General features: G+C 39.2%; 6 protein-coding genes across 9 annotated transcripts; 2 read left to right on the top strand and 4 right to left on the bottom strand.

Annotated features, from left to right (window-relative positions):
* Positions 1-172: 172 nt before the first annotated feature.
* LOC6574868 (acyl-CoA Delta-9 desaturase) lies at positions 173-9,932 on the bottom strand. Of its 3 annotated transcripts, none has more exons than XM_015167681.3 (5): positions 9,858-9,932; positions 3,951-4,285; positions 2,656-2,992; positions 2,406-2,591; positions 173-2,328 (listed from the first exon to the last, which is right to left on the bottom strand). In XM_015167681.3, the coding sequence occupies exons 2-5, from the start codon at positions 4,261-4,263 to the stop codon at positions 2,010-2,012; spliced, it is 1,155 nt and encodes a 384-aa protein (XP_015023167.1). In that variant the 5' UTR covers positions 4,264-4,285; positions 9,858-9,932; the 3' UTR covers positions 173-2,009. The 3 variants fall into 3 exon arrangements, with proteins under 3 accessions (XP_015023167.1, XP_015023166.1, XP_002000896.1); XM_015167680.3 differs by lacking the exon at positions 9,858-9,932 and adding an exon at positions 7,006-7,183; XM_002000860.4 differs by lacking the exon at positions 9,858-9,932 and adding an exon at positions 7,091-7,171.
* On the bottom strand, positions 325-906 carry LOC6574869. The gene has a single exon (XM_002000861.1). The coding sequence runs from the start codon at positions 904-906 to the stop codon at positions 325-327; it is 582 nt and encodes a 193-aa protein (XP_002000897.1).
* A 219-nt stretch (positions 9,933-10,151) lies between the features above and the next one.
* On the top strand, positions 10,152-11,038 carry LOC6574867. Its single transcript, XM_002000859.4, has 2 exons — positions 10,152-10,361; positions 10,415-11,038. Exons 1-2 carry the CDS (start codon positions 10,266-10,268, stop codon positions 10,787-10,789), a joined length of 471 nt encoding a protein of 156 aa, XP_002000895.2. The 5' UTR covers positions 10,152-10,265; the 3' UTR covers positions 10,790-11,038.
* On the bottom strand, positions 10,925-13,347 carry LOC6574866 (acyl-CoA Delta-9 desaturase). Its single transcript, XM_002000858.4, has 5 exons — positions 13,155-13,347; positions 12,083-12,394; positions 11,685-12,021; positions 11,426-11,611; positions 10,925-11,361 (listed from the first exon to the last, which is right to left on the bottom strand). Exons 2-5 carry the CDS (start codon positions 12,378-12,380, stop codon positions 11,043-11,045), a joined length of 1,140 nt encoding a protein of 379 aa, XP_002000894.2. The 5' UTR covers positions 12,381-12,394; positions 13,155-13,347; the 3' UTR covers positions 10,925-11,042.
* Positions 13,348-13,869: 522 nt separating this feature from the next.
* On the bottom strand, positions 13,870-15,423 carry LOC6574865 (probable enoyl-CoA hydratase echA8). Its single transcript, XM_002000857.4, has 3 exons — positions 15,186-15,423; positions 14,334-15,122; positions 13,870-14,265 (listed from the first exon to the last, which is right to left on the bottom strand). The coding sequence occupies exons 1-3, from the start codon at positions 15,283-15,285 to the stop codon at positions 13,994-13,996; spliced, it is 1,161 nt and encodes a 386-aa protein (XP_002000893.1). The 5' UTR covers positions 15,286-15,423; the 3' UTR covers positions 13,870-13,993.
* Positions 15,424-15,699: 276 nt separating this feature from the next.
* Positions 15,700-24,410, top strand: LOC6574864 (glutamate dehydrogenase, mitochondrial). Of its 2 annotated transcripts, XM_002000856.4 has the most exons (6): positions 15,700-16,260; positions 21,336-21,770; positions 21,835-22,154; positions 22,383-22,587; positions 23,084-23,122; positions 23,741-24,410. In XM_002000856.4, the coding sequence occupies exons 1-6, from the start codon at positions 15,858-15,860 to the stop codon at positions 24,010-24,012; spliced, it is 1,674 nt and encodes a 557-aa protein (XP_002000892.1). In that variant the 5' UTR covers positions 15,700-15,857; the 3' UTR covers positions 24,013-24,410. The 2 variants fall into 2 exon arrangements, with proteins under 2 accessions (XP_002000892.1, XP_015023165.1); XM_015167679.3 differs by lacking the exon at positions 23,084-23,122.

Below are 24,410 nucleotides of genomic sequence, written 5' to 3'. Positions count from 1 at the left end.
TAAATATACACAATGTTAATTAGAATGCAGTCATGTTAATATTTCAACTCAATGTGGCACTGTTAGCACCATAAGAGAGTCAGCTGTTACAGGCTAACCGGTTATCATACAACCGCCACAATATAGTATTTTCTGCTATCGATTTCATAACAATCGAAAAATGCCGGAATGATTTAAAGTCCAAAAGTTTCTTATATTTATTTTGTCAATTGGTTTACCGGCTACCATTAACTGAAAGCAGATGAGTTTTAAATCGACTCGTTATCATTAGTATATTGGGAACCACGGTCAGACGCAGCAAACCCAAACTTCATATTGTTGGATTTAGGATGGATTTGATCCAATTTTTTCTAGTTTTACCATCTGCAGAAAATTATTCTCTTTAAGAATTTTACATAGATCAACCAAGCCCGCTATGCCCGTACGGCAACCAAGGCATATTAACGAATCCCCGCGTGTATACTCCCTCTTCAAACGTTTGATGGGAGCACGGTCTCGGCCTGCCTTTGATTTCGATCCCAGAATTCGTTTTGCCTTTGATTTCGATACTCGCTTGATGCTCTTCGCGGATGTTTTCCTTGCCGACGAAGAGCGTTTGCTGCTTGCTCTGGAATCTAAATCGCATGTAGGTATTCCTGTATATTCCATGCTGGCGCGCTTGATGGTTTGCCGAATGGCATAGCCCGATGATCCCGTGCGGGCCAGAACGCCCAGATCAGTCAGATTGGACAGCGATTGGTGGATTATCTCGTCCACATTGACCAATTGCTTGCTACGTCGCAAAGTATATTTCACATACTGATTAATCAGATCAGCGGAGACAAAGCCGGCCAGCGAATCCTGCAATTCGGAGACGGCCTTGTAAACATGCCGATTGACTTTCCTTGGCACATTAAAATTATCCATGTTAAATCAATAAAACAATAATTTTGCAAAGAAAAAAAGATTTGAAATGCTCTTATATAAAATTATAAAAATTTAAATATACGTGTGTAATTATAAATAAATTATCGTGCTCTTTGCCCAGATTGTGATTTGTTTTGTGCAAGTTCCCGAAGTGTTCTGAAATAGTTCAGGTCGAGTAGAATGCTCGAGCTGAGAGTAAAAGGCAAAGGCTACTTGGGTTTAAAAGCTAAAACGAAGAGATTTTCGATTTTATTTATAACAATTTTTTGCGAAAAATTCATTTAAGTGTTCAAGAGGTTTGTGTATATGTGTGTGTAACATAGATCGTTTATTATATATATAGTAGACATATAATATATATATATATATATTTAGTATATATTTTACGATTTATTGGATTCGGGTTAGTTCAATTTTTTTTGGTTTACCATAAACACTAAAATCTTTTTCTTTTTGCAGGTATTTATCGTTATAAATCATTTTTTCATTTCATTCAAGTGAATCTTTTACTTGTTACAAACGGGAGAGGCTCCACACATATATCCAATCGAACCATAAATAAAATTTCTTTGTGGTCGTTCATAACATAGGTATTAGTGTATATCGTAGTATGTATGGTATGTGTATGTATGTATAAGTATAAAGTTAAATTTATGACCGCTGTCCGAGTGCAGCTCCGAACGGGGTACTCAGTACTCCTGGTCGGCGTCCGGAAGGGGCGATATCTAGGCATTTCCAAAAGAAGCAAATGTGGAGCGATTAAAAAAACGATTTCCAGAGCTGGTTTAACACAGACGGTACACAGTTATTGATAAACAACAAATATTTATCATCAACATCATTTCTTAAAATTATTTAAAAGGGGTTCAGCTTGTTTTTTTTTTTGCTGTTTTTTTTTTTTTTTTTTAGCTTTGCTCTGATTTGCTTTGTTTCGGCTTTGATTAGCTGCTGTTGCTGCTTTGGATATTATTTAGTCAGCATTTGTTTTTGTTTTAAACGGAAATATTCAATATTCATATTTTGTAAATCTATTTCTGCGTTTGTTTTGTTTCAATTAATTTCATTCTGGCGACCGTGCGAGATATCCACAATCAATCCACAATTTATTCGCTCTTTTTGTGTGTGATCACGGCATCGTCGATCTCCTCCTTGGGTTGATCCTTATCGCCCCAGCCCCAGGTGGCGTGGGTGCCATCGCCGGTACGCTTCACACGCTTCTTGATAATGTCGGGGGACACGCTCTTTAGGTCGTAGGCCCAGCCAATCTTGGCGAAGAAATCAATGAAAGCCGTGGTCAGATTTAGCGAGTATTTGCCAAACTCGGCGGTCTTGTAGTCCCAGGGGAACACATGATGATAGTTGTGCCAGCCCTCACCGAAAGCGAGCATCGCGACCGAGATGTTCTCTGAAGGGTTGATGAACCTAATGGGAAGATAGAGAGAGAGAGAGAGAGAGTTGTTAAAGAAGAGTTTTAGTGATTTCGTGGCTATGGCACTCACCTGTCGTAGGGTCGGCCACCGAATTTATGCGCAGCACTGTTTACCAGCCAGGTCACATTCAGGATGAAGCACCAGCGGAACATGGTGGCCACGAACCAGGCGTTCACAAAGCTCTCGCCCCAGAAGTACATGGGTGCCACAGTGGGCAGGATGAAGCAAGCCAGCGGCATCAGGATAAAGTAGTGCCTGAGAAGAAGAAACAAAAGAGTTTAGTTAATTGCAAAAGAGCCTAGCTTGACTGGGCACTCACTTCTTCTGGAACATCAGGACAGGGTCGGCACGCAGATCGGATAGGTCGACACCCTTGCCCTTGGCCTTCACCTCGGGATGCTTCTTGCACAGCAACCAGCCAATATGCGAAAAGAAGAAGCCGCGCGTGGCATTGTGGGGATCGGCATCGGTTTCCGAGTACTTGTGGTGCACACGATGATCGCGGGCCCAGTGGTAGGCGGCATCCTGGAAGGCAACTGTATTGAAGATCACCAACAGCACGCGCAGCGGCCACTTAGCCTTGTAGGAGCGATGGGCCCACAGACGATGAGCGCCAGCCGTAATGCCCAAGCCAGAGACAACATAAAGAGCGAAAGCTATAAGAACAAGATTATATATATTAATATATAATGCCAGCTATATATATTATTATTACAACTATGAATTTAACATTGTGTCATATCATTAAAATTTTATAATCGCTCGATTAATCATCTTCATCTTCAGCTTTGTTTCGCATATACTCGATGTTCCGTATGGCATATGCCTTGCTATCGGCGCTAACCGAGAGGACGCCCAGCATTGTCAGGTTGTGCAGCGAGGACTCGACTTGAAAGTCCAGCCGATGCACTGGATTGCCATTACGCATCGAATATCTCACGTGCTCCTGTATATCGGCGAATGGCGCATAGTCCAAATCCTCAATATCCGTAATATACCTAATGGCCTTCAGCACATGACGATTGACCTTGCGAGGCACCCGAAAATTATCCATCATATGTTTCTCTCTTTATATATATATACAAATGTTTTGTTTATGTTCTGTAGATTTATGTGACAAATATAATTGTCGACAAATATTGCTACGTTCTGATTGGGCATTGTTTGGGCATGCTAACTGCAAATTATTTAAATATTCATATTGAATATTGAATATTTATATCTATCTGTCATTCTCTACAGACAATAGCAAATGGATTTCAATTATAATTCATTTACATCTGCGGTAATCAGTTATAGAACTATATAATATATTCATAGTTGTATATTGAATAATAGAGAAATGTTCCATCTATCAATTGTTGATTATGATTTGAATTGCGCACTAAGCTTCGCCTGAATTGGGCACTATAATAATTCGTGTCTGATCTATTGGACTATATGATATGACTTTGGCCCAATGTTATCAGTGCCAAATTTGAAACAAACAACGCTGATAACCTTGCAATTGAAAGGCGAGGCACGCGACGCTAAGATGGCAAACAATGAATGTACATTAAAAATTCTACTGATTGCCATGTGGTCTGTTTGTCTGTCTGACTGTTGTCAACTTACCCAGAACGATTGTCTGCCATTTGGCCGAGGTAAAGATTAGCCATGCGCCGTAGACGGCAGCCAAGTGCAAATATCCGAATGCAATTATGTTGCGCCAGACGAGCTTCAGTTTGCGCCTGTCGGCCTTCTTCATGGACACAATGTCCTTGACGAGGCCGCCATCGATAGTCTCGGCATCGCACTCGAAGAGTACGCCAGTCGAGTCCTGCTGCAGTTTCGTAGGATTCTGCTCTGATTCGGCGGCAGCTGTCGCCGCGGCAGAGAGCAGCGAGTCAGTAATCGACTGGCCTCCAGCGGTTGCGTTGGGCGGCATAGTGTGTTAGTGTTGGTACCAGCTGTAGTGAAAGAGACAGAGAATAAAAAGACATTAAATTTTAAATTAATGCATTGCGCAATTAGTTAAACAAATTGACTAAGCTGAACTTGACACGCTTCACCCATAGGTGACTAATTTTGGGTGTCGTTATAACTCTTTAATTATTACCCGTTTTATTTTCATTGTCGCTGCACGCTAGTTAGCGTTATTAGTTGTTGTTGCTGCAGTTCACAACAAAAATCAATACTTTCAAGGCTGGTGCCCTTGCTGAAGGATAACGTGCAGTACAGTGAAAGCACACTTGAATAAATATTCACTCTTTCTCTCTCATACATATTATCATTAAATTCTGCCAGATTTGTTGCTTTTTCAGCTTGGGCTTCTTCCATGACCAATCAAATAGGGAAATTAATAAGAATATTGAGACTAAAATAAATGCCGCCGGCTAAACGGCATGTCTGTAGCTTTTACTGCTGATAATTAAAATGCCGGCACGACAACAAGAAATCATTGTGTGTGTATATGTGTGAGCACATACACACATGTGGGTCACTGGGCGTCTTATGTGAAGGCCAAGCTTGCAAGATTGTGTACATACTTGCTTTGTGTGGGTCATAGAAAATTTCCCAGCTTGAAATTTGCTATACAAAAACACTAACACATTAGCAACAACAATTAAGAATGAAAGATGTATGCATCTTTGTATGTATAAATAACTATTGAGACAACTTAGCAAACGCAAAGCAACATCAATTAGTAAATTCCCTATTTGTTTATTCTGTGTATTTCTATATGTATGTGTGAGCATTTATACTATAGGTTTACCTTTGAGGACGTCTAACAAGTTTTTTTGACAAGCTGCCAATTGGAGACTCAATTTTCAACTGTTGAACAGAAAATTTGCGCAAAAGCAAACAAGCGTGCAGTGTATGTAGTATGCTAAAGCTTTCTGCTTATACAAAAGCTTTGGCAATAACAACACATTACTTTTCTATGCCGGCAAAGCTTTTGCAGGTGTCCATAAACAGATTAGAAGAAATATTAATAAGTAAACGCAGACATCGAATGATGTTTAATAATTCAGGGTCAGGGTTTTATATTCTGCTGGCATTTAATCACGTTGCTTTATTGCTTCGAGGGTAAAATAGCTATTAACTATTAAATCCAAAATCTGATGAAAGACCATATGTTGTTTGTATACAGAAAACATACAAATATAGCAAAACACGTCAGCTTAGGCAGTTGTATTCTCTTTTCCGTGTAAATTACGTTACCACATTGCACTGCATTATTAACATTGAAATATGAGCCACGTGTGTAAGTATGCTTAAAGTCATACGATGCCTACGACAGCCTCTAACAGCCGTGCACGACAGAGACAGCATAATGGGAAGAGCAAGCAATTCAGTTGGGTTTGTTTGTACAGTACTATTGAACATGCTCGTGTGTGTGTACACACTTTCAATTCAAAAGAATATTTAGAAAATGACTAAAAAAGTAGATCGCCAACAAAAGCTTTGCCACTATGGCGCACTCTCTGACTCTTTCCTCGTCGCGTGAACCCATCAGCTGTTTACATGTGTTGCTGGTGGTGAAACATAAAGTGTATCAAAACCGGCAACCCGCTGCCAACGTCCGCGTGTTAAATGTTGTTGCTTTTTTTTTTAGCTTTTTGTAAATTTGTGATTATGACGGAACAAGCATTAGATAAAGCCTACCCCGCATTGATATTGAACTTGAATTTTATGTGCACGTAGCCCCATTGGCGTCAACGCGCACAGATGACAGTGCGAGAGTAGACATAGAGAGAGAGAATGACAGTGGGAGAGTGAGAAAGCGCGCAAAATGAGCGAATGAGAGCTTGATTCACCGACCGGCATCACGATGCAAAAGCGTGTTCCGCTCCGCTCAACGCATAAAATCAGGTTGTCTCGGTCATTCTCTATTGATGCGTCTAATCTACTAAATTGCGTTTTTAAATTTGCGAAAACTAAGGCTTTCCTGTAGAATTTTACCATTATTGGATTTATGATAGATTGTTTTCTACGTACTATGCACAATGTAAATAGCAACAACAACTTTTGTCAATTAAGCGATTAAAAAGTTCAACGTACGAAAAATTATACAACACAAATAGGAGAGCTACGTTTTAATTCAGTTCTAGTTGGAGTCAGGTAAATTTATTTCATTGGCGTTACAGCACCTAAGTACACATTCGTCCATATGTATATCGATATAAATATATGGATATATTCCGAATACGAAGAGCACATATTTATTATTCATTTATGCTTTAATGAATCTTTTAGTCGAAAGGTTCAGCCTAAGTATGCTAAATACATGGTCGAGCAGCCTAATGCCGCGGGCTCACTATACAAGATTTGTATAAAGTATCAGCGCCTAGGTCTCTAACCTTCAGTAAATAGACGCGTTGACCGTTAAAGTACAGCCTTCAGAAGTTAAGAGTTGGAAAAAAATACAAATTTTATGATTTGCATGCTTGATCAACAGATCGCTTAATAGCAATAAAAAGCTCTTAAAGATTTTAGTTTCTTTAAAAGTTTTTTTTTCTTCTTTTTTTTTTTGGTAGTGTATTTCGTATGTATACTCTTGGCTTGTCTCTTGGGTCATTTGGCTACAGTCGAACGTTTGCGTATTAGTTAATGGTTTACGTAAACACTTGCAAATCCTGTCGCAACAGACAAACGTCAACATAAGCGTATGTACATATGTACTAACCTGTTTTGCTGACGAAGTAAATTAAGTTTGCTTTTCGCGGTTTTTCTTTTGATGAATTTACAAAATAAAAACTTTAGTTTATCACCTTATTTTTGCACAGAGTATTTGTATGAGTAAGTAGTAACAAAGCGGGCAACGTTGAGACACGTCCGCACGCTCTGATGTCTCAGCACACACTGAGAGCCAGCTGAGCAGAGCGGTGAAATTTAAACCATTTTTTTCGCTCTCAAAACTTTGACGTTGGCAGAGACGCAAAACTTTTACTGCCCCCTTCTTAGCATTTGTTGTTGATATGCCCAGTGCTTGGGCACTTCTAACTGTCAAACATATATACATACATTTCAACATATATATGCATGTACATACATATAGGCACACGCGTTCATCAGCACAGATTAGCTCGGGAGATTACGATCAACTGAATTTGCACGTATGCACTTCTCATAGAGCTTTGCAAATGTCGCAAAATTTGATCAATTGAAAGTACGTTAATGAATGAAAATGACTCTGGAACGTAATTTAAGCCCTTCACAAACAACTTACGGGGATTGTCAATAGATCAATTACAATTAAAGTTACCGCTGCATTGCAAATTAAATAATTACCTAAAGTACACAACACGAGAATCTTATAGTAAATAGTGCACTCTGCCCTCAGTATGAAAAAATGTGCATGGATATCGAACAAGGAAACGAGATTACCAAATGCTAAACTTTGATAGAAGTTCAAAAATGAAAAGCCATTTATAACTTATTTAAGTGGCTAAACGTGATAATGAATTTTAGAAATGTGTATGTTTTAGTAATCTACTTGTGAAAGTAACACGCCTTATAGATGGGATTTGTTACACAACTCATGCCCAAATAGTATATACGAAATTTGATACACAAATTTTGTTAAACTATTAAGAATGTCAGAATTGAATCTTTTAATATTTTAGTAATAACAAAAAATATGCAATCTATTTCAGGTTTTTGATATGCTGCTTTAGCTTAAGACAGGTATTTAATCGAATTGTCGTTCTTTGGCAATGAAAACAGCTAGTCTGATTTTGATTATCTATTGTTATACAAATAGATTGACTTCTACATGCAGAGCGAAACAAAGTATAAAGACTCAAATTATGTAGTAGTGCGGCTGACCAGTAAATATTAGATAACGAAATTTAGTGATAAGCCCAATATATTTTTAAAAGCGTTGTATATACAGAACAATACATATTATATTAACTTAAAACATGTGCGCATGGGAGCTTGATAAAAATAATTTTAAAAATCGTACTGTTCATGAAAATAGTAAAATGTAAATCAAATCTAATTAATATCAGTCTAACTTCATAAGTCCTGAATTACATATCTAATGTTGTGTATCCACTAATTTGGAGCTATAACGAGCACACTGTATGTTGTGTCATTACTTCATCTACATCTCTCTAAAATCGTCAAAGTCAAATAAATTCTGACCTTAAGTAACGGAATCTTTTCGCTCTCTCTTTTTGGACTCTATCGTAAACAAACTATGAAAATCATTTTATTGTTTCATTTGGTTTGTTTAAATACATATTGTCTCATTGTTTAAACAATCAAAGTACAAATAACTGCTCGAAGAATGTAAGCGATACGCCCAGCTGTTGTTGGATCGTAAACGATAGAAACAGCTGTTGCTTGATCGTAAACGGCATTCACGACAGCTGTTAACGCAACAGCATATGCATATCCAAGCCTACATGCATGCAGTTCTTTCAGTTTAACATGCAAGTGCGCATGGAAAAATTCGAAATGAACTTTAAAGTCAATTAGATTATAATCGGATTCAAATCGATTAGGCGTCCGTTTAGCACGTTACAAGATTCACGTAAATTGATTAACCCTACAAAACTACCAGTCTATACTATAATAAATAAGGTAAGTTATATGAAAAAGCCTGGGCGCAACGCTACTATTTAAATTCGTTTTTTGTATGGAAATAAAATCTCGACTGTTCACGAAAATAGCAGTGCGCTTGAGCTTTGACTTCAAAGTTGATAAATCATATCAAAAAGACCAGAATTGCGCTAGTCTTTTATAAATTTAGAATTCATAATTATATATATTAAAATTAATACCATTTAATAGCCATTTTCAGAAATGAGCAAGGTTCATAAAAATAGCAGTGATTACAAAGTATAAAAATTTATTCAGGCAATAACGGCTTGGCACCTGCGCGGCATTGAATCCACCAAGTCCTGGCAACGCTTAACTGGGATCTGTCGCCATGCTTCTTGGACAACTTCCCAAAGTTGAGCTTTGATGGACGGGTTTCCTTTTGCGACAGTTTGCTTAAGGTATCCCCATAGAATTTCTTCTTATGGATTGGGCCAACTTCGTTATATGAGAAACATGCCTAAATCATGATTTTACAGCCACTAATGGGGAGATTAGCATCTACAGCACTGCTAATTTTGCGAGCACAGCTGTATTTGTATATTCACCTACGCAAACACATCATACCCATTTCAACAATTTTCAATAGGGTAGAAGATGTGAACGTGTAATAGTTCAAAGGAAAACGCGTGATTTCAAACAATTTCCGAGTGGAAATGAAATCCTTATCAACATAGAATTCACCTTGCGTCATTGCATGCAACGTGATGTCACTCGGAGACCGTGTGCTGCGCAACAAAATATTGTTTAAGTACACAATTCTAATCTGTTAAGAAAAAATTCTCGTTTTTTTTTTTTTTCCTTGCAACGTGCGAAATGCGCATTTGGCTGTGTTGATATACTTATGTATATATATTTTGACAATATATGGATTGTTTTTAGTTGTCAGCAAGGTCAACCCAAATTTATGTATATAGTTTTGCAACTTACTTGTACAATTAATAACCAATTTAGTTGTTTAAATCCAAAATTATACTGATGTGTGCAAAAAAGTTTCTAGGGAGGAGAAGTTCTTGGCTTCTCGAAAAATAAATATCGAGCAGACATTATATCGATATTAGGTAAAAGTTGGATACAAAAATCGTTGTCAAATATCATTTTTTTAATTTTATATATGATATTTTTATTGTTTTATTTTTAGCATTTGTGATAATTATACATTGTGCAATTTTAAATTTAATACATTTGTTACTTTTTTGCCGAAATACAAATAGGCATAGAGTAAACTGTCAAGAAAATTAATTTACTGGCATTGTTATCTACAGGATATTCCATAATATTAATCGATAGCCAGCACTTGGTCCATCGCAATCTGCATTTAATCTGGAGACCAACAACATGTCAAAACAAATCGTTGAAGAAAAAAATACAGCAAATGATCTAAATCAAGCCCTAAAAGGGGCAGTCAAGGAGCGGGATGAGGGTGATATTCAGGTATATAGTCGCGCTATATATGTAAATCCGAATGACAAATAATATCTTTGAAGGAACACACTGTAGACACGGCTTTAGTAGATCTCTCAAATGAGAGCAAAAATAGCGCAAGGACGTCAAACAACGAGTTCAATGAAGAAACAAACGTGGGTAAAAATGCTGCGCCAGACCACATAGACTTTAATCAAATGGACAATGATGAGCACAAGCCAATTGGCTGCTTCTTTAACGCTAATCCAACTCTACGCATTGCAGTGCACGGCATGTCGGAGCTGGTCAACTCCCGGCTCTCGGCCGAAGCACTGGATATTTGTGTAGAGTTGTTAGAGGCAGGAGTGCCGCCAAGGGCGCTCTCTGAGGTTGTCCTACATATTCTAGACGTCAAGGTGAAGAATTACGAAAGGGAACACGGTCCCATATTACCATAGGGCATCCAGAGATCAGCATTAATCCCAAAAACATGTTTCAAGATAACGCTTATCAACACCTGAGTGACACCTGCAAGCTACAGTCGTCTAGACGCAAGCAAATCGACAGATTAACGCAGCAACAAAACCAATCAATTGCGATACCATTGTTAATTATATTGTATATATTTTTGCTACTCTAGAAAATACAACCCGCTAAGCATAACTTTAACTATATTGTACTAAAATTAAAGTATTTTTATCAACTAAGTTCTTAATGCGTTTTCGTGTCCACAAAGAGAACGCGCTGTTCGTCCTCTGCGGTCATATCCTTATCGCCCCAACCCCATAGCTCATGGGATCCATCACCAGTGCGGCGTACTCGTCGCTCCACTGTCTCCGGGGCCACTGACTTCAGGTCGTAGGCCCATCCAATTTTCGCGAATAGATCTATGAACGCTGTGGTCATGTTCAGCGAGTAGTTGCCCCATTCGGCGGTCTTGTAGTCCCAGGGAAAGACATGATGATAGTTGTGCCAGCCCTCGCCAAAGGTAAAGGCCGAGACATACGGACTCTGCGACGGATTAATGTTCCTATACGAAGATCATATTTTTATTATAAATATATATTGTGATTATTATAAGAAGCTATACGTACTTGTCGTAAGGACGTCCACCGAATTTGTGAGCCGCACTATTGACCAGCCAGGTCATGTTCAGCTGGAAGCACCAGCGGAACATCGTGGACACGAACCAAGAGCACAAGAGCGACTCGTTCCAGCACATCATGGGTATGACCGTTGGCAATATGAAGCAGGCCAGCGGCATGAGAACAAAGTAGTGCCTGTCAAGTGGAGAGATCAGAGATTATAATAGGTAGTCGCCTCTCTATATAGAGCTCAGCTCTAGTTACTCACTTGAGCTGGAACATGAGTATGCGATCGGCGCGCAGATCGGTCAGATCCAAGCTCTTGCCCTTGGCTACCACATCGGGATGCTTCTTGCACAGCAGCCAGCCGACGTGCGAGAAGAAGAAGCCACGTGTGGCATTGTGTGGATCGGCATCCGTCTCGGAGAACTTGTGATGCACGCGATGATCGCGCGCCCAATGGAAGGCGGCATCCTGGAAGGCGATCGTATTGAAGGTGATCAGGATCAGGCGTAGCGGCCACTTAGCTTTGTAGGCACGATGCGCCCAGAGACGATGAGCGCCGCCCGTGATGCCCAACATGCCCGCAACGTACAGGAAAATGGCTGAAGAGAGAAAAGTTGATGAAATCAAGGACGGATGGAGGAGCATCTCTATGCAGCTTACAGAACACAATTGTTTGCCATTTGGCTTGGGTCAAAAGCAAATAGCCGCCGTAGAGCGCAGCCATGTGCAAGTAGACAAAGAGTATTATGTTGCGCCAAACCCATTTCAATTTGCGTTTCTCGGCCTTCTTCAGCTCTATAACATTCACGTCCAAGGCGCCATCGTTGGTCTCCGCATCGTCTTCGAAGAGCACGCCCGTCTGCTTAGAGGCTCCAGCCTTGGAATTGCTCAGCACTGGCCCCGCCTCCGAGTTAACTGCCATGTCGTTCGCCGGGCTACTCACAGCATTTGGTGGCATTCTTTCAGGTAAAGCTGGAGAGAATAAAAAAGATATATATTAGAAATATTTGAACTCAAATTCGAATAGTCTTTTTGTTCTCATCAGAGATGTAAGCTGGAGTTTGTAAATTTGCCTTCATGCGTAAATTAAACTATTCTTATAGTTCCTTATGTCAAGAGAATATTTCTATAGTTAAACCATATTGTAGTTGATCTCAGTAATTATGCAAGTCTAGACAAGGTAATTTAGTGATTATTTTAAAGATCGTTAACTCTAATAAATGAGTTATAACAGTTTGTAGATCTTTGAAATTTGGTATGCGGTATATATCACCTAATCTATAATGAGTTCAGAAAAACTATTATATGGCAGAAGTATTTGACTCGTCAACAAATTTATTATCTTGGAAATGTTTATTTGCCTGGGTTAGCTTACCTATTTGCTGAGTTCAGAAATACTATTATATGGTATAAGTATTTGAATTGCAGAACAAATTTCACAATTATATTATATGTTCTAAAATGTTAATTATCGCCAATTTTTATGCAAGTTAAACCGAGCAAATTATAGTTATTATTATTATTATTTTTTTTTTTTTAATAAAATCTAAAAGTCAGCATTTTTCGCATGTAACAAATTTCTCTTACAATTCTGAGAGGAGCACATATTGAATATTTAATGCTTCATAATAAAGTGCATATTGTTTTTTACATACTCGCATCTAGTATATGTAATTAACATTCAATTTGAATCTATCAATATTCTAAGTCACTTTGCAGCTGAAATACTCACCAAATGCTTTAGGTACTTCTGTTTAATTGAGGAACTGTTGAAAGCGGGAAAGCCGTATCGACCTGCGCCGGGAAGAGTTGATTTCTCACTGTGTGCACGATCGGACAGGTTAAACGAATGGGATCGTCTTTCTTATTTGGCGTTCTTCTTTACCACGATATTCGCTTAGGTTTACCTTTGCAAATTATCTGAATTGGTTTGAAAGGGGAACATCGACTGCTTCCCGTATTTATACTGAATGCAAAAATCGTAAGATGCCCTTCATAAAGAAATTCTGATTAGAAATTAATCTCTCTAACGAGCGCAACTAATGAGACTTAATGGAATTAATGCAATCTTTGCGATTTCATCTACTCCCATTGAACTGTGGTCAAACACTCTCGTTGGCAACTAAGTCGCGTGTTGGCCAAAGTACACGATTTGCTACGTCTGGACGCCACATGTGAATCATATATGATTTCATTGAAATTAGGGACAGCCGGGCTATCGCTTAATTAAAATCGTTTCCAACTGATGTTCAAAGCGCCATCTACATGTGAGGGCTGTTGATAAAGCTTTCCAGAATTAACTTTAATGCCCGGCATTGGCCGTTAACAAAATTCTGTCAAACTAAAATTACAGTTGATCTTAGTTTTATGGATTTTATTATCTAAATAGAGTATCAACCCAAGATAAGTTCTTGCATCTTATAAACAGTTTAACATAAACCAATTAATTGTTCTTTTATGTTGGTGTATTTAAATAAGTTAACAAATTCAAAGTTATTCAGTTCTGAACTGCGTGTAAGAATGAAGTTATGTACATATTTTAGCGTGTCTCACATATATACTGAGTCTTCTCTATTTATCTTTGGGCTTTTCAGTTGAATCAGGTTCACTATCGTCACTGCTGTCCTTTTTCGATTTCTCAACAGGTTTTGGTTCGGCTGCTTTCTTAGATTTGCTTTTGGTCTTCTCCGCTTGCTTCTGTTTCTCAGCCTCAACAATGGCTGCCTCCTCCTGCTGTTTCTTGACCTCCTTCTGAGCAGCTGCCATGGCCACATCTTCGTCATCCCAATCAGCCATGGAACGATCACGCTTTAGCCACGAGTGTGTGGTGTCTGCCTTGAACGCTGATACGAAATGAAATAACATATTTAGTATATTATAGCTGGTTTCAGTCAACCGAGGATCCACTCACTGTTATTGAACCACTTGATGCCGTTCTGCATGTCCTCGATAATCTCGCGAGACGTATACATGACCTCGTTCTGCACAGCCTGGTGGAACGTTGATGTCTCAAACGAGGCCGAGTAGACGGAGTTGCGATCATGATTGAGTGCGCGCTGCGGAAATTTGGACAAGCACGCGGCCAGCTCCAGGGCATGGCCCAACGCTGTGCCGGTGGGCACAATGCGGTTAACTAGACCTATATCGTGTGCCTCCTGTGAGCCCACTGGTCGTCCAGTGAGTATCAAATCCAGCGCGCGTGACAGTCCAATCATGGCGGGCAAACGCACAGTGCCACCATCAAGCATGGGTACACCAAAGCGCCTATTGAAGAAGCCCAACACAGCGGACTCCTCCATGACGCGCAAATCGCACATCAGCGCCAGCTCCAGGCCATTGGCTATGCAGTAGCCATTGATGCCGCAAATGACCGGCTTTTTAATGTGGCGACGAGTGGGTCCCACAGATCCCTCAGGGCGCATCAGAATATCAACGCTTATCTCCTCCTTCTCGTCAGTGCTGATCTCAAGTATATCAAATCCCGAACAGAACGATCCACCCACACCATAGAGCACCGCCACCGGCGACGTATCGTCCGCCTCGAAGGCGGAGAAGGCCTCACAGAGCTTCGAGGCGGTTGTCGAGTCAATGGCATTGCGTTGCTGTGGACGATTTATACCGATTAAAGTTATATTTTTATCCTTCTCGATAATTATGCTTGGGGGCTGTTCCGGTTCCTTTTCGGCGTTAGTTGGGGTCTCTGAAAAATCATTAGTTTATTTAATTTACTTTGTAAACATTATGTCACGTTGGTTTCAACTACCTTTGTACAATGCTTTTGTCGAGCTAAACATGCGGCGAGGCGCCGAACGTAAATGTTGGCCAATATGCTGGCCCACTTGTATTCCAAATTTGCGAAGCATGTTTAAATTGTTAAGAACTTAAATAATTTAGTACAGATGTTCATTAAATTTTCTTAGCAATCAAAGAACTGCAAATTAAATTCTCAAAACAAATTTCTGAATATCGTATAGAGGGCTGCCACCTATGGTGAAACAAGACAGCTGTAAATTATACGATAGCTAATCGCGCAATCGATATATAGTGGTGAGAAGTCGATACAGTGAAAGATCATTTTAGTCGTTATGAGCCTTTTTAAAAAAAATACATACGACTGCCACATTTTACTTATTTATTTCTATTTCAATATATCTGTTTTTGATAGCTATTGCAATTATCGATAGCTTGAATTTGCAATTTTCCCCATCCCCGCGCTATTATGCGCGGTTTGATAAACGCAAAATTCACCATGATTCTGGTGAGAAATTCTCAATGAGAAAGCTTTCAAGGCTTGGAGCGCCCCGCAATGTACTCAGTTTGGAGCGGCGTCGAAAAGCGAGCGGTTGATTGTTAGCCAGCAACAGCAGCAGCTAAGGAGCGGTACCAATATAGAATATTAGAATTTTGTGTGTGCGTCGCATATCGTATATAAATCATGTATCACCTGAAGAGTTTGGCCCGACAGGGAGCCATGCGTCAGCATGAGCTGACCGCCTTGGCGAAGGCATTGCCCACTGCTGTGCTTCAGACGCGCAACTACCAAATTCCCGATCGTCTAAAGGACGTGCCAACTGCCAAGGATCCCCGTTTCTTTGACATGGTTGAGTACTTCTTCCATCGCGGCTGCCAAATATCAGAGGATCGCCTGATCGATGACATGAAGGGCAAGCTTTCTTTGGATGAGAAAAAGCAGAAGGTGAAGGGTATTCTCATGCTTATGCAACCCTGCGATCACATCATCGAGATTGCATTCCCACTGCGTCGCGATGCGGGAAACTACGAGATGATTACCGGCTATCGTGCACAGCACAGCACACACAGGATTCCTACAAAAGGAGGTAAGACACAAAACACCATTCCGCACCAAGCCAAACACAAACGATTATAACAAACATTTTTCGATACGCATTTCGGGTTTTCTTTCGCGTCTCTTTTGTTCTCCTCTCGCCGTGTCTCTTTCCATATTCTGTCTGCGTTTACCTTTTGCCGGCATATTTGTTTTGGATTTTGTTTCGCACTCTCGGCGTGTGAGAAACATCTTGCCAACTGTTGGCAAAAATCGATTTTTCTCTACATCTGATGCAGTTCTTTCCTGCCTTTGGCATTATGTAACCAGCGCACTCGTGTGTCGGTCCGCTTACTAACTGTGTGTCCCAATTGGGCATCTTCTCTCTCGCTCTCGCGCACTCTCCACGTTTTGTTTACATTGACGCTGTTCCCGTGGTATAGCGTCTGTATTTTCTTTACCGTTAGTCCAGTTGCATAAGCAGCTGGTAGGGTATTCCACGTGCCGCCAATTGATTTCCAAACCCTTCAAGTGTAGTTCACACGCCCCCATCCGCCTGGCACGCCCCCCAAACGACGAATGTATCGTGCGAATTAACACCAATTTCGATTCACCTAGCGCCTTGGGAAAAACAAAATTTCAATAATATGTTGTTTTTGTCATTTTGCGCTTTGCTATTTTTAATAACGCTATTTATTCCTTTGCTTTTATATTTTGTTTTGTTTTTCTTTTTTCCAATGGGAAGAAGAGCAGTACAGCGAATAGTGCACAGTGTGACAAGCATGTGTTAATAGGCTCAGAAGAAAAAAAATGTTGGTTGTCAAGCATGTGGCCCCGCCCCCTTTTCTATTTACTGTTATACAGTGAATAATGAATATACTAATAAATGGCGTCATCAGTTAGTCAGTTAATTGGGATATCATTTCTATTATTTTAAATTTTTTAATTATATTATTAGCGTATACAAAAATCTTTAAAAATTGTACGCGGCACACGGTTCAAAAAAAAAAAAAAAAAAAAAGAGTAGACTAGAAAATAACAAAAAAATACATATATAAATTTGTGTCGTATCATAGTATATAATTGTGGACGTTATTTTGCTTTTGCCTATTGCTATTGATAGGAGGTGACGCCCTCGGGAGGCATGCGGAGCATAAATCGGCGAATAAGTGAACAACTTTATGATTTTATTGCCGATTTCATATCATCATTGAAACTGGTTGTAAACAAGTGTGACTTGCTCTTGCTGTTGCCAACCACATGAGCTTGTTAATTATGCCTTTAAATATTTTGATATTTCGATGTTTTACTAACGCTTGCTAAAATTAAAAGCATATAGACTAAATATTTATATTTATACTATTTGAATGTACTCGATATGGGTGCTAAACTGTTTAGCGGCATTTGTGCGGTCTTTTAGTGGGCACTTGAAATAGGTTCAAGTTTCATTACTCTAATTAATGTTAATTGCATTCAGTACAGTAAGCGCATGTATGTGTCTGTCTCTCTGTCTGTGTGTATGATTGTAATTAAATGATTTCATAGCTCGGCTCGAATTCGGCAAAATACATTTTGCAGTTTATTCTCTGAACGCTTTGACGTCAAAAGCTAATCATAAAATAAAAGAAGGAGAACAAGGGAGTGGAGTGAAATGAGAAAGAAACAATTTTTAAATACTCTCATAAGGCTTAAATGAAATTAATTATAATAACAACATATATAGTATAATAAAATAATATAATATTCTCCTTTGTTATTTCAACCGAAGAATTTGAGTTAGTCAAATTATTATTTAGGTCGGAATTCCTTTAATAATAATGAATATTAATCAAAAATTTCATAAGTTCAATTCTTCAGTTATACATATACATATCAGCTGATTCTTAATGAACCTTCCCTCTCTGTTTCCCTTTTTAGAGTTGATCCCCAAGATATATATTTTTCTTTATTTTTTCTGCCACACTTCCCTTATCTGTTACATGCCTAATAAGAAATTGAAAGTACCCTTCGCGAGACAATAAAATAAAAGAGTATAAAAAGCCGAAAACACAAAAACCGGTTTTCGACACACAGCATTGGGTGTGCAAAAAAAAAAAAAAAAAAAAAAACTGTATCTCCCTCAATCAGCAAATTTAATTTTAATTTCTTGTGCGCTTCACGTGATGCGCACGTTGGGCGAATAGCATGAGTCACATGTTTCACACTCTAGAGTCTCTAGAGTGAATCGGGTGCTTTGAGCTGTCTTTATATACTTACAAATTTCTATGTCGTTGAACTGTCCGACAATTGGATACATTTTATTTGCTATATGTGAATGTAAAAGCCGATCCACACATGTAAATGATATATGTACATATATGGTATTTGTAATGGATTGACAAGTAAATGAGACTGATAGCAGCTGAATTATGCATAGGCCAGAGCATATACTCGTAGTACATATTTCCCCAGTTTGAGTACATTTTGTGTTTGCCTTCAATTATCGAAATTTACTTGGAAATCAAATGATGTTTCCGCTGATAATCTAAGCAATGTAATAATAAAGGCGTTATCAATACACGCCTTATGTACAGTAGAGGCTCGTTAAGTGAAGATTGTATGCGTGCGTGTGAGAGAGAGAAAGAGAGAGAGTTGTTTACAAAAGAAAAGAATACCAACATTTATGTTAAAAACAAAGTAATAAATAAACTTGGAAAAATCTTTTAAAAACATAAACTGCATAAACATTTGAAATGTTTTATGGAAAAATGTATATTTTCAAAATGCTTAAGTATTAATAATAAATACGAAAAAATACTAGAAATTTTATATTATACAAATTAATTCAAAATATTCAAGTTCTATATATTAAAAAGATTTAACTTAATTTATTAAAAATTCAATGAATATATAAGTTTGTATAGCTTTTTGTTTTCCCCGAGTCGACTGTACTTGATATATCTACATACATACATATATACGATTTGTTTACAATATTTCTAATCTATAAGGCTACCATTCGCAATTTGTATTCAAATAAGTTGTGTCAATATTTAACTGTTGTGTGAAAACCTACTTTGTTCATTTGTTTGCTTACATGTTTCTTACTCAAGTGGCAAATATTTCAGATAAACTCTCGATATTACCAGTTCCACCTACCTCATACGAGATGTTCATGTATTTGTACGCTTGTTCAAATGCTTCAATTGTGTTGCCCAGAATGCATTAGTGTTAACTGTTTACAATTATTTTTGGCAGTTCACGAGGTATTTGTATGTAAGTAGGTACATACATAGCTCTCAGGCCATTTCCTGTGCTATCTGGACTATATCTTATCATATATATAACTTAAGATTTCGTCAGCCTACGCTAAAAGCCAACATGTATATATCATATGGCTCAGTCAGCTGATGTGGTCGGACCCCCAGCGAGTCCAACCGGTTTTGTCTATGAATTTGCGATTGCTGTTGCCAATGGCACACAAACACATACACGAACACACACGTAATACTCATAGACGTGGCAGCATATATGTATAATATGTAAGCCCCATACGATCGAGCCCCCAAAAAAGCAAAAGAACTTATCGCGCGCGATTGTATAACCTACATAGTATATACACACACACACACAGTTATGGGCGCATATATATATATATATATACATATATATATATATATATATATATATATATATATAGAATTCACTGTATCTTCTAGATTGGCAAGCTCTATGCATAAATAGATTTCTGCGATACGTGTGTGGTAGAACGTAGAATATGAAAAAAAAAAAAAAAAATAAAATAGGAATCACGCGTTCGATATTTGTTGTTTTATGTTTTTCAACTTTTTTTTTTTTAATGAAAATATTTGCCGAAAACAAGTAAACAAGCGTCTTGTTTTTCTTCAGTGTAGAGATAAAGCCGGTTATTATTAACGTATCTTGCAAGGCCCACAACGGGTACGCAAGAATAAATAGAGCTGAAGTTTTGTTTTTTGAGAATACGAAAAAAAAAATGTATTTTAGCGCTGTTGTTATGCGCACAAATTGTGGAATGAAAGAAAGAGAAAGGGCAATGGATGAGAAATAGCAAAGAAAACGGGCAACAGCGCATTGAGCTTTTTATTGTTGTTTCTTTTTTTTTTTTTTTGCAGAATTTTGTTCGTCAAGTTTTTGTTTGTTTACGCTGCAGTCCAGCGCCGTTACTTGAAGAATCTGCACTGCTTGGCAGCGTAAGCAGCGCACCGATATATGCATGCATGCGTATGTGTGTGTGTGCAGCTGATAAGATTCTTCAAATGCCGAAATCTGCTTTGCTGGAATGCCAAAGTTCAAACGGATTCATGGCCAAGAAATCAAATTGGACGCTTGGCAACCGCGAAAAATGATTTGTTTATTTTTTGCTTGTGGTTTTTTAGGGGGCTTGTCTACTGACAAAAAAGAAAAACTGATTGATGATAATTTTGAATATGCTAGTATGCTATTATGTATGTATAATACTTATACGCATATGTGCGTATGTTACATGTACATAAGCACATACATACATATGTATATGGCTATAGATAAAAATGATTAAACTTTGTACCAGGTCATTCATATTTTATGGGTTACATCGTAAAATTGAACAACAAAATATATTTGGAACTCACACCACTTGTAGCTTGAGGAAGTTGCTTATCTAATCGTGAAGAACTTTTTTTAAGATATCTAAAGATAAATGTGACAAACAAGATAAGCAACAAATGAAAATACTTGCCCAGCGGACCCAGTTCGCCTTCAAGTACTACACCATGGCTAAAATGCAGCTGCCAAATGCGATTATGACCCAGTTGCACGTGAGCAGGGAAATGCGAAGACAAATTGTCTCTCAGAAATCAACTTTTGCTTTCAAATAGGTACAGAAAATAGAAACGAAATATCGCATATGTTTTTCATAGTCTATTCTTAGCGCTTTGCAATTGGATTTAGGCCAACATAATATAAACAAGACAAATGCAAAGCTGCTCAGACAGAAGGAATGTACTTTTCTGTTCGATATACATAGTATACTTTGCTTAGTATAGAAATTGCTTTCAAGGCTTCATTTGTTGCCCAGGCACAACACCTGTCGTATACGTAATGCTTATGCAATTCGTTTTGTTGCAGGCATTCGCTTCTCGTTGGATGTGTCACGCGATGAGGTCAAAGCCCTGTCCGCGCTGATGACCTTCAAGTGTGCCTGCGTCGATGTGCCTTTCGGCGGTGCCAAGGCCGGCCTGAAGATCAACCCCAAGGAGTACTCTGAGCATGAGCTGGAGAAGATCACGCGTCGCTTCACCCTTGAGCTGGCCAAGAAGGGCTTCATTGGCCCCGGCGTCGATGTGCCCGCCCCCGATATGGGCACTGGCGAGCGTGAGATGTCCTGGATTGCCGATACCTATGCCAAGACCATCGGCCACTTGGACATCAATGCCCATGCCTGTGTCACTGGCAAGCCCATCAACCAGGGCGGCATTCACGGACGCGTCTCGGCCACCGGTCGCGGCGTCTTCCACGGCCTGGAGAATTTCATCAACGAGGCCAACTACATGAGCATGATTGGTAAGTCACACTGTCATTGCCATTGATTGGAAGACTTTCGTCTAACCATGTTGTGTTCGGGCAGGCACCACGCCCGGCTGGGGCGGCAAGACCTTCATCGTGCAGGGCTTCGGTAACGTGGGCCTGCACACCACCCGCTATCTGACGCGCGCTGGCGCCACCTGCATCGGTGTGATTGAGCACGACGGCACACTCTACAACCCAGAGGGCATTGATCCCAAGCTGCTGGAGGACTACAAGAACGAGCACGGCACCGTCGTCGGCTATCCCAATGCCAAGCCGTACGAGGGCGAGAACCTGATGTACGAGCAGTGCGACATCTTCATTCCAGCGGCCGTCGAGAAGGTCATCAACAGCGAGAATGCGGGCAGACTTCAATGCAAAGTGCGTATCAAAGAGATACGAGCAAGGCTGTAGGCAAATGATTGATGCGGGCTCGATTCCGTTGGATTTGAGGCAGAGAAACTTCCACTCTCAAAAGTCTTTTTGAAAGTTCTTACTGATTGTAATGTAATCAAATGGATCCGAGTCAATTCAGGCAGCTTACAGTCTTGTTCATGATGCTTTCCCAGTACTTTTCCCTTATTAAGTGTTTCACTTTTCCCCACACAGATCATTGCCGAGGCTGCCAACGGACCCACCACACCCGCTGCCGACAAAATACTCATTGATCGTAACATTTTGGTCATCCCCGATCTGTACATCAATGCCGGCGGTGTCACCGTCTCCTTCTTCGAATGGCTCAAGAACCTGAACCATGTCTCATACGGTCGCCTGACCTTCAAATATGAGCGCGAATCCAACTATCATCTGCTCGGTAAGTTGTTAGGGTCTTTATTTATATAGGCTTAGGCGCACCATCTGCAGTTTCTGCGCACACTATCTACCTATATAGCTATTTATCTTATTTATCTATCCATATATCTATCTTACATATAAGAATATATCATAGGCTTGTACGTTTCATCATGCCATTTCATTTGAATTTCATTTAAGGGTATATGGTTTTCTAAAATTCTATTATTATTTGTTATATTTTATATCTATTAACTCGGGCTAGTTGTCCCAGCCAAACCATGTAGAAAAGCAACTGCTCGGCTCGGCTTGACTCTGAAGCACTTGCTCTTCCCATTTGGTTTCTATCGAAAGACACAAATCACCAAATTGAATATCTCGATTCATTTTAGTGCTCAATCCTCAATCAATATTCGTATCTCCAACTATTATGACCGTACTTTAATTATAATGCCATCTTAGTAATTCGTTGTTTATTCTATTTCTTCTTTTTTTCTGTTTCTCTATCACCAATGTAGACTCAGTCCAACAGTCAATTGAAAGAATTATTAACGACGGTACATTCTTATTATTAATTCTTCTTTTTCTATTATCCCCCTGACCCCACCATAAAAAAAAAAAAAAAAAAAAAGCAAATGCCTTTTACTGTTATTCATGATGCATACAACTACACACACACACACACACACATTCACAGACACACGCCCAGAACCGCCTACATTAATTCTTGTTACCCTGTATAATTTAGAAAACTTTTCTGTATGCTCTATTACACAGATATATGTACATATACATATATATTTGTCTTTGTAGTTTTTGTTTTGTAGCTTTTGGATTTTTCCTTTTTTTTTTTTTTATGTTATGTTCCTTTCGTCAGCATTATCCGTACCATCAATGCATTGACACAAAGCTTGAGGATCTGTTTAGATCACACCCGGACATTTATTGCCAGCTCCCCATCCATTTACATACATACATATATACACATCTTGTCTGTGCTCTAACTGTGCCTCCTTCAGTGCTCTAACCTAATCTGTCTAATTAACACCTTGGCGGCTGCTACTAACGTCACAAATATCCAGCATGAGGCATACTGAATTAATCGCTTTATTTGTTTTTTGTATCTCTCTCCACTCTCCCTCGCTCGTTCATCTTGTGAAATGGCCATAATATAGAATCCGTACAAGAGTCCCTGGAGCGTCGCTTTGGCCGTGTCGGCGGTCGCATTCCCGTGACGCCCTCCGAGTCGTTCCAGAAGCGCATCTCTGGCGCCTCCGAGAAGGATATTGTGCACTCTGGCCTGGACTACACCATGGAGCGTTCCGCACGCGCCATCATGAAGACGGCCATGAAATACAATCTGGGTCTGGACCTGAGAACCGCTGCCTATGTCAACTCGATTGAGAAGATCTTCACCACATACCGTGACGCCGGCCTGGCCTTCTAAGCTTCGCAGCTAAAACTTAACTAGTTTATTAATCAACCGAACTCAGCAAGCCAGAAACCATTAAGCATATGGCATCGCATCAGCGCACCTCCGTTTTTAGAAAAAGTCACAAATGCAAATTAATTTATATAGATCGACAAGGGACTAGCTGACGCTGAATTTGTTCAACTTTTTAACTTCATATTGTGTTTTACATTAAGCTAAACAAACAACAAAAAGAAAAGCGAGCTTGCTTTTACAATGATTATTGTTGATTTTCTGTAAGTTTTTAAGTTTAATGAGCGTTAAAGTGAAGCAATTGCATTTTTCAATTATGTCTCGTAACGTACGAAACGCTCCGTTGCCGCAACTTTTAAAGTAATCAAATATACACATAATCTAAACAAAACAAACTTAAA

Source organism: Drosophila mojavensis, unplaced genomic scaffold (assembly GCF_018153725.1).
Source record: "Drosophila mojavensis isolate 15081-1352.22 unplaced genomic scaffold, ASM1815372v1 contig_231, whole genome shotgun sequence".
NCBI classification, from domain to species: Eukaryota; Metazoa; Arthropoda; class Insecta; order Diptera; family Drosophilidae; genus Drosophila; species Drosophila mojavensis.
The sequence above is the reverse complement of the archived record's forward strand: the minus strand, read 5'-3'. Positions and strand labels throughout refer to the sequence as shown.

What these genes read in the sequence shown, in the direction of transcription:
- LOC6574865 (XM_002000857.4), bottom strand. Translation starts at nt 15,285, where the DNA reads ATGCTTCGCAAATTTGGAATACAAGTGGGCCAGCATATTGGCCAACAT. An exon ending in GACAAAAGCATTGTACAAAG is followed by an intron (nt 15,123 to 15,185) that starts GTAGTTGAAACC and finishes ATGATTTTTCAG; the next exon opens with AGACCCCAACTAACGCCGAA. An exon ending in CATCAAGTGGTTCAATAACA is followed by an intron (nt 14,266 to 14,333) that starts GTGAGTGGATCC and finishes ATTTCGTATCAG; the next exon opens with CGTTCAAGGCAGACACCACA.
- LOC6574864 (XM_002000856.4), top strand. Translation starts at nt 15,858, where the DNA reads ATGTATCACCTGAAGAGTTTGGCCCGACAGGGAGCCATGCGTCAGCAT. An exon ending in CAACTACATGAGCATGATTG is followed by an intron (nt 21,771 to 21,834) that starts GTAAGTCACACT and finishes GTGTTCGGGCAG; the next exon opens with GCACCACGCCCGGCTGGGGC. An exon ending in TGAAAGAATTATTAACGACG is followed by an intron (nt 23,123 to 23,740) that starts GTACATTCTTAT and finishes GCCATAATATAG; the next exon opens with AATCCGTACAAGAGTCCCTG.
- LOC6574869 (XM_002000861.1), bottom strand. Translation starts at nt 906, where the DNA reads ATGGATAATTTTAATGTGCCAAGGAAAGTCAATCGGCATGTTTACAAG.
- LOC6574868 (XM_015167681.3), bottom strand. Translation starts at nt 4,263, where the DNA reads ATGCCGCCCAACGCAACCGCTGGAGGCCAGTCGATTACTGACTCGCTG. An exon ending in GTCCTGATGTTCCAGAAGAA is followed by an intron (nt 2,592 to 2,655) that starts GTGAGTGCCCAG and finishes TCTTCTTCTCAG; the next exon opens with GCACTACTTTATCCTGATGC. An exon ending in GGTGGCCGACCCTACGACAG is followed by an intron (nt 2,329 to 2,405) that starts GTGAGTGCCATA and finishes TCTTCCCATTAG; the next exon opens with GTTCATCAACCCTTCAGAGA.
- LOC6574867 (XM_002000859.4), top strand. Translation starts at nt 10,266, where the DNA reads ATGTCAAAACAAATCGTTGAAGAAAAAAATACAGCAAATGATCTAAAT. An exon ending in GGGATGAGGGTGATATTCAG is followed by an intron (nt 10,362 to 10,414) that starts GTATATAGTCGC and finishes ATATCTTTGAAG; the next exon opens with GAACACACTGTAGACACGGC.
- LOC6574866 (XM_002000858.4), bottom strand. Translation starts at nt 12,380, where the DNA reads ATGCCACCAAATGCTGTGAGTAGCCCGGCGAACGACATGGCAGTTAAC. An exon ending in ATGGCAAACAATTGTGTTCT is followed by an intron (nt 12,022 to 12,082) that starts GTAAGCTGCATA and finishes TTCTCTCTTCAG; the next exon opens with CCATTTTCCTGTACGTTGCG. An exon ending in ATACTCATGTTCCAGCTCAA is followed by an intron (nt 11,612 to 11,684) that starts GTGAGTAACTAG and finishes TCCACTTGACAG; the next exon opens with GCACTACTTTGTTCTCATGC.